The sequence below is a fragment of the Trematomus bernacchii genome, unplaced genomic scaffold, assembly GCF_902827165.1.
Source record: "Trematomus bernacchii unplaced genomic scaffold, fTreBer1.1, whole genome shotgun sequence".
Taxonomy (NCBI): domain Eukaryota; kingdom Metazoa; phylum Chordata; class Actinopteri; order Perciformes; family Nototheniidae; genus Trematomus; species Trematomus bernacchii.
This window is the reverse complement of record NW_022987714.1, coordinates 15,841,338-15,855,883: the sequence shown is the minus strand read 5'-3', so window position 1 is coordinate 15,855,883 and position 14,546 is coordinate 15,841,338. Positions and strand designations below refer to the sequence as shown.

Sequence of the window (14,546 nt, the reverse complement as noted above, 5' to 3'; positions counted from 1 at the left end):
TTGTGATTTGTTTTGTTTATCATCAAAAAACTGCAAAATCATTCTCATTAGCTGCATCTGTATTTTTGATTTTAATGTTATAAAGCAAATGTTAGCATGCTAAAATGCAAAACTAAGATGGTGAAGTAAGTACACATTACCACTACTTAATAAACATCAGCATGTTAGCATCAATATAGTGGATCAGTTCATGAACTTTATCAAATATGCAGATTTCTTAAAACTTTGTATATTTTAAATGTTTTATATACGTAAAGTCAGAGAAGAGTATTGCCATTATTTTGTAGGTCAACCCAGGACCAAACCCGGTTGTTAGCATTTTAGCATCCCTTGACCAAACCAATGAAATGCACTACATTACAGTCATATAACTGACTTCCCCACCACTAAGCTTGAAGCAGACTAGTTTGGCGTGTTGATGCATCTCGCTTAGCCACTTGTTACAGCCTTTGTTAGATGTTAGAAAAATAGAAGCTTTAAAATTCACGAGTACGGTTTTGCTGACATGTTTAATGTCATTGAGCAAAACGTGATAATCTTTTACGCTTGTGTTAACCACAGACCCTATTTCAAGCATCAATCCGAAAACCCATTTAAAAAACGATTGACTTTGAGATTAATGAACCGGAAGAACTAAAATTCTAACTCATTTCTGGGTTTTAAGACTTTACCACCGCTCCACCAACGCTAGAGTGGCTGTGGAAACTTAGTCCTGATTAAATATTCAGCACTAGACAACTGTGACTCATTCTTTTTTGAAAGATCAATCCCAGGAGTCAAATGTTAATTTGGACGCTTCAATTTTGCAAGAAGGAAAATAGTTTAATGCTGGCGTAGGTTTGTGCTCCTTGCCCATTGCCTTCTAGGTTTTATTTATAAAATCAGAGCTGTGCCAAGATTTTGTATTGAATGATTCAAAACAGAGGAGGGAGAAATGACACATTTGTGCTCTTGAGATACAAAAAAACACTTCAGGCTCTATTGAAACCATCCTTTCTTAAAAAACAGAACCCTATTTCTTTTTCTCATTCCCTTTCCTTATTTCATTATATCTCATCACTCTTTTATCTGCCCTTTCATCCAACTCACGCCTTTACATTACGTTTTGTATTCCATCAACATCAGCTTCTTTCATTGCAACACTCCCTCTTGGTTATGTGCCTTCAGAGGATCAAAAGAATGACAATATACAGTGTATGTGATGGATTCACCTTCTTCTCATGACACAATTCATTGTACGCCTGTCGCTCACTGCACACGTGCGTCCACTTCACAACTGCAGTTTCTAAGTATCTCTGCGTCTCTTATACAGTATATGATCTTATTATGATCCCCTATGTGGTTATATAACTCACAGAGGTGTCTTTGTTCAGCGAGGAGGGATGGTTGCTTTGACAGAGGACTGAAATGGAGAGGAGATGGCAGTAATCAAATGTGGATCTCTGGTAGAGAATAAAGGTCCGGGGGAGATGGAGTCTTCAGAGAGATGGTGAAATTATGTTAAGGTGAAGAGGAGCATGACCTTGTTAAGAGTAATCTGTGTCAGGAAGCAGTAAAAGGTTTTGAGGAACAGAAGGCTTCAGGGGTGATGATGCACACGGTTGTGTAATAAGAGGGTGAGATGAAGGGACAAGGAGAAGAGGTGAAAGGTGGATGGTAGAAGATTTGAAGGAAAAGCTGAGGCTTTGTGCTTATTAAATCTGAACCTGACATTCAGCATGCTGGCTTCACTCTATAAGCTTATGTTCTGGTGGTAGATTTTTATACATAATATTTTTTAACTTGTAACAAAGGTTCCACCCATAAAACATAGAAGTTGTCTTCAAAGCTCCACATGTATGGCTCAAGTTGGCACCATCTTGGCAGTGCTGACTCTGCCTAACTTCTAGTTTGTGCTGTAATGGAGGAAGAGGTGGATTGGTGGATCTGAGGCAAACTGACAGTTTCCAGCTAGGGGTCACCCACATGTCTCTCAAGAGGCCATGCCTTTAATAATGCATAAAGTCACAAGTGAGGTCAAAGCCTGTGTGTTAGGACTACAAAAAGCATGGTAATGAATCTATTTCATAAAAGTTCAACTACCCATTTTGAAATGTGGTATTTAGGACTTGATTATCATGATTGCTATGAAAATAGGCTATTCAATTGGGAAACTACAATGGCTTTCATATCTACAGTAACAACGTGTTCTAGCACTGACTGTTTAGTACACCCAACAAGCTATGTATGGACTTCTGGGGAAGTGAGATGAAGCTGCTGCTACATTACCATGGGAACTGAAGCAGAGTGTTTTCCCAGTCTGTGTGAATACACAAATATGTTTATCTTGAAGGCAAAATTCCCCATCGGATTCTGCTTTTGTACAGCAGACAACCAGACAAACAAATGGACCATGGAAAGATAGGTAATAGCTGAGGGCTACTTCTTCAAACTCCCTAAAAGTTGTTTTAGGGTGGTATTTTTATGTGCCCAGAGTAATTATTTTGAACTGGTGCCTTCTCTTTATCTGCCTGTTCCTTTCATTTGACTGTTCTTTGTCTTCTCGCCTTTAAATGGGCCACTTGTTGGGTGTTTTAGAAGTGTTCCTTTTCATGCATTTTAAAGAACAACCTGAGACTTCTCCCTCTCAGTGCATATGAGCAGTCTCTCATAATAACCTCTCTATGCCTGTGCCCATGACAGCAACTCAACAATTTTGTCAGTGCTCTTGCTGCTTGCCGACAGAAAATGGAGAGCCATAAGTGGCCCGACTCCTGTGTGTAAAAGTGCAAAAGGTGATTATTGCACCGATCTCCTGCAGGCAGAAGAAGAAAACTCCTTGTGGCACAGATGGGCAAGATATCATTTTACGATGGAGTGATCTTGGGGCCAGACTAGGGCTTGAAGGAATGGCAATTTTAGGCCCAGGCTCCACGGGAACGCATACGGCAAAACGCATAGGATTAACGCAAATGCCAAAAAGCTTCCGTCCACACGCAATATACACCGAATTGTGTCTTGCTACACGAGACAGCTCCGTTTACATCCAACCGCTGGAAAAGCTGCAGTACATATGCCGAGCCTGTACGTGGCGCTGTAACTTCCTCCACAAAAGCAGCAACTTCCTCCACAAAAGCAGCGAAGAAGAATGGTTGTCATGGCTGCACTTCTGTTTATTCTCCGCGGTGGGGGCTGAGGGAACCAGGCAGAGTTTTTCGCCGGTCAACGTGTGTTAAAGTTTAAATCTTCATGCTTCCTCATGCAGCAGCTGATCCAGTAAGTAAACCCGACAGTAAAAATAAACATATTTATAACTAGTTTAGGTAGTTTGAGAGGTAATTAAAATAGCTAAGGGTGATGATCTGACTTGAAGTGTGTGTTTTGCTCCCGCTGCATCACAGCGGGAGGAGCTGCGTGTCTCCGTCCTGTCAGATTAGACTTCACTCGCGTTTATGTCCATATCGAGATAAAGATAAATCATCTGAATTCAGTGTGCAGTGTACTTTTGCGGGGGTGAGCAGCAGAGGCGGGGAGAGGCGGGGCTATTGCGTCGTCATTATCAGAAACGGATGACCGTATAGGCTACCACACGGCCCCGTTGGACCCCCCAGAGCGCTCCGTTCCCAGATCTATCCACCTTTGGACCCGTTGTCGTTTGCAGGGTCCGTTTCTACCGTTCCGTTACGGCGTCGTGTAGCTTAAAGGGCTATACGCAAGAGAAATATGCGGATACAACCCGTTTTCGTTCCCGTGGAGCCTAGGCCTTAGTCTATCTCAACCAATTGGATGGATTTCCATTACATTTTGGAAGTCTGCTGAAATGGTCATGGTGATATCATCATGGTGATGTTTTTGTTTTGTGATATATCTTGGCAACTTTTTTTATTGATTTCCCTGACAATTAGTAAAGACATATGTTCCCCTCAGAATGAATTGCAATGACCTTACACAGTATCTAACATTATAATCTGTCCAATTTCTTTGTTTTTTTAGTACTTTGGTTTAGCAAGTGCTAGCATGCTAACACTTAAACAACAGTCCTGATACAGCTTCACAGAGAATGGCTGTAGACTTATCATTTTGATACTTTTGTATGATAAGTATTCTTTTAATAATAATTGAGGCATGATTTTACAGTTTTGTTCGTTTTTTTAATTTATTGTTAAAGTGGACCTATTATGCTATATTGGAAACATATATTGTAGGGCCATACCTATACAAAACATGTCTATGAAGTTTTTTGCTTAAAATACCAAACAGATCACCCATTGTAGCCATGCGTCATACTGCTCATACCCCTCTTTTGCAGCCCTGTTCCAAACAGGCTGATTCTGCTTTAAAGGGGACCTATCATGCAAAATGCACTTTGTGATGTCTTTTATACATAAATATGTGTCCCCGGTGCGTCGGGGAACTCACGCAGCGTCAGAAAAATAAAACCCTCTCTCTTTTCCTCTGTACCCAAATCTTTTAAAAACGGGTGTACAACGAGCGGATCCAGATTCCATCCGCTTTGACGTAATAGCGGCGGCGGACCCACAGAAACTTGCTATCAGAAACAATGCCTGACGTGTTTTGGACGTCTTTGTTTACACTAGCAAGCCTCGCTAACACTCAGAGCTAACCTGTACTGTAGAGCACATGTGTTTAAAAAGCAGGAAATAAAAAAAGAACTCACCTTGTGATAAACCTGCAAGAGAAAAAGCATTTGAGCTCCATACTATTTCAGAAATAATCCTTGACGTGGTTTAAACCGGATGGCGTTTTATCACAACCGAATTTAACTTTATCTCCGGTAGAATTCTGATCAGGCATTAGCTCCGCCTCCTCTTCTTTTCTTTTTTTCAAGCTGAGGACCAAAATCTGCATTTCTCTAACAGGGCTGCAAAAGAGGGGTTTGAGCAGTATGAGGCATGGCTACAATGGGGGATCTGTTTGGTACTGTATTTTGAAAAAAAAAAGGAAAGTGAAACTTATGCTCGTCACCCTCTCCCTCCGGTCTACATTAATACAAATGATCCCAATACGTATGATTGTATGAACTATGAAAAGATCTTAAAATCAATACAAATGTATTTATTATAAATGTTAGTCCTTAACATCTATCACTGTGTATATCACCATTCAAACATCTTTTAAAAGTTGAACAAACCCCACACAGCTCAGTAAAGACTGTGAAATGTTGACTTTATTTGATCATTTCAGTAAAAACTAACGTTCATATTTCTCTTTTTGATTATAATACTGATGAACGTTCAAAACAAAGCACTTTGGCAAGTTACCACATACGTTTTAAAATGCTTAATAAGCACCGTAACTTTCATGATATAATTTCTCGGTCATAATCGGTTGTTTCCGTGAACGGCCGAATGTTGTGTGACGGCAAATGCTGCGGCTGCAAGGCATTGTGGGGCAGCATTTTTTCTCCTCTCCTTTCGTAAAGGGAGGTCCAGTGGTTCCTAAGCTAAAGGAAGTTTGAAACCTCCTTTCCTATCATCTAGAGAATTCGAACGGCACTTATCATGGCTGACACTGAGGTACTTCCGGGTCATTTCACTCCGTTAGGAAGGTTCCTAAGCTAAATGGACTATTCGACTGCAACCCATGGTTGGGACGTGTCACGTCGGCCGGATGTCGCCAATGACGTAATAGGAGTGAAACTTATGGATCTGCTTGTTAGCACCCCCATTTTTATTTATTTTTTGAGATGTGGGTACAGAGGAAAAGAGAGAGGGTTTTGTTTTCTGACACTTTGTGAGTTCCCTGACACACCGGGGACACATATTTATGTATAAAAGACATCAAAAAGTGCATTTTGCATAATAGGTCCCCTTTAAGCAACATCTGTTTTAAAAACAGTAATATAACCAAATAATTGTTTTTGACTTGACTTTTTAATATTTAGATTACTGATGATTAAAAATATATATTTTCCAAGTGTCTTTACCAGTTTCACATTAAAAGTGATGTTGGCGGGGGACCCTGATGGCTAAGGTGCATACCAGGGACGAAAATGACTCCCATTTGTGTTTTCCAAACTAAGAGAACTGCATACTTGAAGGAATGGCTGTTTTGGCATTACTCAAGAAGTTCGCAAATCTGTAAAACTTGACTTCCTGTTGTCCAAGTGGTGACATGCAGATGGAAAGTTTCTTGATCCATTTGTGGCTAAGCGTGTGATTGGAAATGAGGCTTGTGGCCAGATCTACAGTGATGGAGATCTAAAATCTTGCATAAACAGATCTGATGGATAGGATGAAATTCATTTGTTCATATGTCTTAGTGAAGACATAGCGTTTTATTGGGGAGGCATGGGTTTTGTTAACCAGGCTGGTGTTGTAGTGATTGCTTGTGTAAAAGAAAACACACAAGAAAAATATTTTTCGTAACTTCTTTTGGTCCAAATGTACTGTAACTTTACACTGTTGCCAGTGATCAGTCTGTCTCTTAAGAAAGAATGATTATCTCGTTTAAACTGAACTCCAAAAAATATGAGAGACAACTCCAAGTTTGTTTAAATTCAGGTACTTTTAACGTCTCCGGCATCTTTTTGCATTACAGCGGGTGTTGTATAAAGTGCATGTGAATACAATAAATCTGTATTATATACAGTAGTTTGCTTATGGCTTTTTGCAGGCGCTCAGACCTGTAAGAATGGCTATATTTATTGCACTGACACTTATCTCTACTCGCTGGAGGTACAGAAGTGCTGTAGCAGTCTTGGGTGAAAGTATATCGGGAAATGGTATCAAACTGTTGAGCTTTTGTAAGTGAACACTTTCTGATTTACTGTATGATTCAGATCAGATACAGCCTAAGGAGAAGAAAAAGGATAGTGCTCATTTGATCAGTATCACAGACACTATCACACCCCCTAAATATGCAGTATGTTTCTAGAAAAGCTGACATGTTACTTTCCCTGTGGGTGTTAGGTATTCTAAGATAGCGTGTGATTCTATTAATTCTTTTGGAGAATACCCAGTGTCTATAAATTATTCAGCTCCAGACAACCAAACAAAACAAGCAGCTTTCCAGGGAAATAATACAAAAGATCACCGCCCATGGGACAGGCACTAAGACCGGGATTATTTTTGTTCGGATAAGGTCGTGCAGAAGTGCTGTCCCATGTTAATTATGTCTAAGCCTTGTAATACTCTGCCTGAGGTAGTGCTGTAGTGATACTTGGCCTTTGTGAAGCAGCAGAAAGTGATGCTGCACCCAGGGCTGTCTGTTGCAGTGTAATAATGTGCAATGGTGATTCATTTAGTGTCTACTTACTGCGCTGGTAGTGCCATCTGTGTCTGTTAGCCTCTGGTGCAGATCAAACCAGACTGTCTGCAAGGAGAAGCACAACAACAAACAACAGCAGCAACATGTCAATCGACAAGACCAACAACAACAACAACTACTAAAGCCACATCTTAAAGTAGACATTCACACTAGAAGTATTACTTCTCACACTGCAAGCGGACATGCATTACGCAGGACAGGATATTTTAAAGTAAAATAAAGTTCCACAGGGAATAAGGGTGGTGGGTTCAGGCAGGATGTGGACGTGCCAAAAAGAGAAGCCCAAAATGAAACGGAATGATTTATATCAGCATAAAAGATCTAAACATAGAACAGTGAACATGAACATGTAACCGAAAATTATAATGTAGGAGCTACAGTAACCAAAAATTAGCAAAATGAGGGGATTACTATTATAGGTACTATTATCAAGAACTATACAGATTTTGCTAAATACCTTAGCAATGGTTGCTTTGCCTGTCAAACTTTCCATTCTAGTTTATATGCAGTTTAAAATGGTAAAATCAAAGATTTACAACACTACATTTTGCAAGTAGTTGATAGTCGACAACCTTTGGCTTTCGCTCGCTAGCAGATATCACAACCCAGTCTCACGGCATTTCGTGTTATAGTCAAATTAATTTAATCTATTGATTCGTGTTCACCAACATGATTTTCCCCTTTTTTTCGTGTCACACAGAACGATTTTAAAAGCAATGTATTTCTATTGGTAGTATGTTTCGTGCCTGCACCACGTCTTTTTGTCCGGTCGGGTCTTGGAAGACCGGAAGCTGTGTGGTTCATAAAAACATTTTCTTACTCAATATCTTACCCTAAACCTAACCCTAACCCTTTTATTTTAAATAGTATAATGTCGGAGTTTTTTTGCCGTCCGCAAGGAAAATAAATGGGGCTCAGAGCCTCATTTTTTAAAATCTTTTTTTCCTTCTAATTTGTTATTATTTGGTGCAGGCACGAAACATACTACCAATATAAATACATTGCTTCTAAAATCGTTCTGTGTCAGAATACTGAAATCTGTATTTTTTTTTATCTCCTTTTCCTTCTAATTTGTTATTATTTACATTGCTTTTAAAATCGTTCTGTGTGACACGAAAAAAAGGGGAAAATCATGTTGGTGAACACGAATCAATAGATTACATGTCGTGACTATAACACGAAATGCCGTGAGACTGGGTTGCTCTAACACTGGAGTGAAGAGGACACAATTATGTTCAAATACCCTCTTAAGATAAAACCTTGGGAAAGACAGGTGGGCTCATTGTACAGTCCTCTCTCATTGTCTGCGAGTCAGAGTTATATAAACCTTTTTCAATAAATCACAGTAAGTGCACAGGATTCTGTCCCCAAGGTGACGTTTTGGTCGTGGCCATCTTGGCCTCAAATAAAGAAAGTTAAAGAGATTTCAAAAATATCTGGCTCTTTAGCTGCTCAATGCTCCAACATGTTCATCAGTTAATTTAAAATCGTATCTGTTTCTTGCAGTTAATTAAGGGTACAGTTTGTTTTAGAGCTGTATACCAACAATAGCTGCCTGGTAATGAAGCTGAATAGAGGGACTCACAATATATATGATATGTTTTGATAATAATTATTGTTGCATTAAAGTGTTAATCAAAGCTAGTAAAAGTGAAGCTAGTTTGAATTACTTTGCCTATTGCTGGGTAGCTTGTGTATTTACTCCAGGTTTAAATAAAGTCTTACGTAAGTGTTGTTTACATTTCAAATCCTTAATCCAAATCTGCAAAGTAACTAAAAGTATTAAATCATTGAAGTGGAGTAGAAGTACAAAGTAGCAAAACATTTAAAACTCAAGTAAAGAACAAGTACCTCAGAATTGTACTTACAGTAAGTATAGTACTTGAGTAAATCTACCCAGTTACTTCACACCACTGACTAGAAGTACTCCTTGATATCCTATTCCTTTTTTTCTTGGTCTCTTTTAGGAACAGACTAAAGAGCTTCTTTCATATCTTATTTTTCACGGTTCTTCACTGAATACAAAAAGATAGGAATTATTTTTGGCCTGATCCAGTTCAGAGTCCTTAAAGATTAGGTATATGTCAAATTCAATAATTGTCTTTATTTCAGTGTTAATTAAGCATATGTCTGACACACTGAGATAACACATATCTTCTAAAACATCAGTAGTTTAAAATACTTTGTGATCAACACTATAAACCTGATATTTATTGATATGATAAAGATGAAAGTTGACTGCAAAAATGCCTCTCCTGAAATTGCCATTGTGTGAACTGCTATGGATAAGATGTTCCATTTTATCAAAGTCTTTGGCACAAAGCATTCCATTTTATGTTGAACAGTGTTAAAGAGTGATGCTCCTGATAAACAACCTTTGTCCGAGTACAGACACACAAACCAAAACTGTTTATTTTGGTCATACACATGACATTTACATGAATTAGCAACTGATATGGCCTACTGCCTATGTTTATCAATATAACCTGAGATAGTGTCGTTCAGCGCAGGCTAAAAATAGCGAGATGAGATTCAAATCTTTCGTAAATCACTCTTTGCGAATAAGATAGGAGAATACAAAAAAACGGATATAACAGGGGAGTGCAAGTACAGTTTTATAGACAGGAAAATATTCTTTGGCTGAAAAGAGAGAAATCCATCTGTTTGTCAGTATTCAGCCTCAGTACCACCTGTACCAGATGTGCAGCTACAATCAAAGGCTATCTGAGAATAAAAATCCTGTCTGTGACACACAGAGGGCAATAAATAATGACACATTGTAACCCAAAGAACAAACAACTCCCAGTGGAGCGTGGAACATCTGAGAGTGTGACGGAGCAGTGCATTTTTATCACTTTAAATATGGTTTGCAGGTAACAGGATTTCCAGTGTGCTATCACAAAGCAGTGGTGCCAACATGGGGCACTATTTTCATCTCGCCAGGCAACACAGTGTGAAGCTGGCATATTATTCATCCAGTAAACAATTCATGATTCACTCAGTGTGATATTATCCTCTCCACTTCCATACGCAGTCTTAACACTATATTCTCCTTTGATATGATTACTGCAGTATACTGTCTAGCCTTCTGAAAATGTTATCCAGCAGAAAATGTCTATTCACTTGCTTTTCTTTAGTTATGGTTATTCTGAAAAGACACTTTCCAACTTCAAAAATGTTCTGACCTATTTTCGTTTCGATGTGCAGAGTTTTTCTGCAAAACCAATGTAACCAATGAAATACATCCTCAGCAGCCTTGCAGGACCTCAACATGAAAGGATGATGTTTTATTATAAGTCATGTTGGGACAAGTTTAGTAAAAGTCTCCAAAGATAAGAAATCTGCATGTATGACCAAAGGGCACATTTAAGTAATTCTCTAAATCATTCGTCTCGATGGATATTCATAACATAATAAGGGTAGATAGAGCTTGACCTGAACAAAAACTGAGAAAAAAGTTTGGGTCGTTTACTGCAAAGTTATCTTAAAAATAAAATTTTACTTTACATTCATGACATGTGTATTTCCTGCAATTTTATAAAAAAAAAGAAAAACAACAACAAACGTATGTAATGAACCCCTGCTGCAAAAATGTACATGTACATATTCAAGTTCTTCTTATACGCAAAGTAGTTACCCACATAGTTTGTATGTAACTTGGACATGCATATTTGTCTCAATAAAGGTACCCAGTATCTTAATATTTACACTGAAATAAGTGGGCTGTAGTTTAGAGTTGTATTTAACCTTTCCTTTAGTTGCTCATTACTTTCACTGATTGTTATTCATTGATACAGGCCTACATTTGTTTACTGGTTAGGCTGCTGGGTCAATTTTGATTTGGCTTGTTAATGCAGACGGAAGAAGAATCAGGAAATGAAAGCAGAGTCATTGTCATCTCTACTTTTCCCTCAAGTTTCAAGTAATTACTACTGAATTTATAAGCATAAAATAAATAAAACACACATGAATAATTCCTAAGAAGAACCTGTCTTCATTTAATTTCAAATAGGTAAAAATGTGACTGTTTAGTCATCCGTGAAAATAATTGCCTTCATGCCAGTCACTGCAAACAGGGCCGCCTCCGTGGAGAGTAATGGGCTCGCATGAGGCCTTCAGGGTCACAGGTGATTATTGGACTATTCTTCGGTGGAAGGCAATTCAATCACTTCTTCTACAGTAAAGGTCACTTGACCTAATGGAACAATATTACCTAAACCTGGACAATTTGTAAGACGTTTATTAAGTTAGCAGCTGGGGCAAAGGGCTAAAGGTTGGTTCTAAACAGGCCTCACAGTATACATACAGTAGGTCTGTTTAGACAAACGATGTTTTTGGAAAACCAGGGCTAATGTAGTATAAATATAATACCTGATGAAACATTTCTTCTCTATTTTTTTTATGATCTATTTCCCCATAAGTATATTGTATTTAGTTGTGCATAGCATGTGCATCACTATGTTTAGAAAAGTATTGTGGACACTTTTAGATTAAAACAACGCATAACGTAGGCATACTATTTGTTAACCACGCCTAAAGACTGGCTTTGCTGGGCAAAGCAGAGGCGATGTTTGCTTTTCTCTTTTCTTTTCAAAGTATTCTAATAGTAATTGTTCACATTTTTTAATTGCACCTCTAAGGTTCCCAGAAATACACCTACTAAGTGTAAACGGATGAATGTTCTTTTTCATTATATACCTTCTGAACGCTATTTTTCTGATTTATTTTGAGTAAATGTTACTTTAAGAAAGTGGTTGGAACAAAATTGGCCCTTTTTTGAAAAGTAGTGGGGCCACGTACCCAGCGTAAATGATGCGTATGATTCATGGGTCTGTGTCCTCTTTTTGGCAGACAGGCGCTGGTAGGGCGCTGATGAGAGCTTCCTCCTTGTTTCTTTAACAACGATATCTCGACAATGTATCACCGCGGTTGTACGGCAAAGTGGTGTCGACTTCTTGGAGTTAATCATCTCTTTGAGTTACTAAATATTAAAAAAAATATATGCTTGCTCTCACACTTTGTTAGAATGAGCTTTAACACTTAATCTGACAGCCATATAGTAAGGAGGAAGATCTGCGTATGGCAATAAAAGTTCAACACTCACCGTCAGCAACATTCAGGGTTTGGACGGTTAATCTGCTCAAGAAAATGTGCTTTTCGTTCTTTGTTATTATAGCTTCCAATTGAACGGAACGGCCCAAAACTGGGGGTTACGTATTGTAACCCTAGTTCTATAAGCACAGGCGGGGCCCTCTACTGGACTCTATGGGTACTCCTCTCATCAATGATACGCGAGCGTTCACACACTGAAGTTGTATAAACGTAGCCGGCCAATCAGGGCGAGCCTACCTGAATGCGCGCGCAGGCTCACAGTATATAAGGCAGATACACCTCCTGACTGTCATCCTACACCCTCTTCAGCGAGCGGCATAGGAAGACAGGGCCCCTAGGTAGAGGGCTCCGCCTGTGCTTATAGAACTAGGGTTACAATACGTAACCCCCCGTTCTATCTCACACAGGCTCCGCCCTCTAATGGACTCTATGGGTACAGTGGGTGGAGCCCCATTGAATAAACGCCCTTTCGCCCCACACATTGACCCACCACACTGCCTCTGACCGGCCTTTGGTTAACAGCCATCGCACCCCAATTTCCTATCACCCGGTTGTGACCGTGAAGAAGTCGGGGGCCGCAGCTTACTTGGCTGGGTAGAGCCTAATTGGTCTGAATAAGCCCATAGCTCCACCCTGCAGGTGCCAGCTCAAGTGACTACACACTGCGCACTACGTTTCCCAGGTCCCTAAGGAGCATGGGAAAACGTAAGTGTATTATGTCCCAGGGGGTCAGATACAGCTTACCGACCCACAGCTCCCCTCTTTTCACCAGTCCTGTGTTGCCCCAGCAAGCACAGACGATGAGAAGGAGCCAGACATGTCCAAGAGATAGAACCTTATGAACGGGCTTAGCGTAGACCAAGACGCCGCCGTACATATGTCCTCCACACTCATGCCGTCGAACAAGGCTGTCGAGTGTGCACGGACCCCAGTGCTTTATGGCAGAAATAATTATTTGGTTACAAGGAGAACAAGTACGATCAAATCACTGTCTGTCATATCATCTAAGACTTAGGCTTTGATTGAGATAGGGATTAGGCAGTGGTATTGGTTAGATTTAGTATTCATGGAATAACGTAACCATATGCCAAAAGAAGTTAACCTGCGTGCCTGTATTCTTTACCTTATTCTCTAGTCGCCCGATCAGTTCAGCCAGGCGGTTGATCTGAGAGTCCAAACCTTCTTTCCTCACTTCTACAGCACCTGCAACATACAAGTATAAACAAACATTAACATTGCTACTAAATGGGTTGTGACAAGATCTGATGCAGCTGGATTACTATTATTCAAATATGTCTTATACATAAAGAGATCACATTTCCCAAGCATGACCACACGTTGTGATATAATCTTTTGTTTGTCATTTCCTTTAAACCTGATAATAAATAACTCATCCGTATACATGTTATCCTGATAAGGTAATAGCCTTTTGGACAAGTGGTAATGCCCTATGTTACTGATTGGTAACATGGTTGGCAAACTGCACCCTATGGAGAGGTGCAAGAAGAATCCTAAAACCCCTTCCTGTTCTCTCTTCTTGAAAGTCTTTTTTGTTCGTGTTTTTGTTTGGAACAAGGTCTGTGGTTAACCCAAGCCTCAGAGATTTTCCTGTTTGTCATACTACACAAAATACGTTATTATTTACCCCACTGGTGAATGTTTCTTATTAGCAATGGCGGTTGCTAACAACAGCGGTTGCAAACAAGTGACTAAAATGAGACTACCAAACCTTATCACACCGAACATTAAAGGCCTTTAGCTTAGCATTGGTAGCGCGCAGCCATGTGATATTGTTTGTTTCAACCCTACGTTAGCTTTTTACTTCTTCAGATTGCATTTATGCTTAAAAATTCATAAGATTGGTGTTAATAAGTCAGAATCAGAACCAGAAACAGCTTTATTGCCAAGAAGGTTTACACATACGAGGAATTTTGCCTTGATGTATTTGGTGCATACTTAAACACAGTCAGGAAGATCAATTGTAAGAAAAAAACTATAATAACATTGAAATATAGCAATATTTATATAAAATATGGATGAAATATGTACCCGTAAAAATAAAATATAACAAAATATGTGCAGGTGCAATGTGCAATGTGCAAAATGTGGAGATTATCCTGCTTAACAAAACTTGTAAGGAAGTGTAACTTCTGGGCCGGCTTCAA

At 39.3% G+C, this 14,546-nt stretch overlaps 1 protein-coding gene across 1 annotated transcript in view; it reads right to left on the bottom strand.

Moving 5' to 3' along the window:
* necab2 (N-terminal EF-hand calcium binding protein 2) overlaps nucleotides 1–14,546 on the bottom strand; it is a 141,160-nt gene that overhangs the window by 43,211 nt on the left and 83,403 nt on the right. Inside the window, exons 8-9 of the mRNA XM_034142112.1 lie at nucleotides 13,505–13,584; nucleotides 7,258–7,314 (exon numbers count right to left, since the gene is read on the bottom strand). Of these exons, the coding sequence (XP_033998003.1) occupies nucleotides 7,258–7,314; nucleotides 13,505–13,584 (137 nt within the window). The remainder of the gene's footprint in view (nucleotides 1–7,257; nucleotides 7,315–13,504; nucleotides 13,585–14,546) is intronic.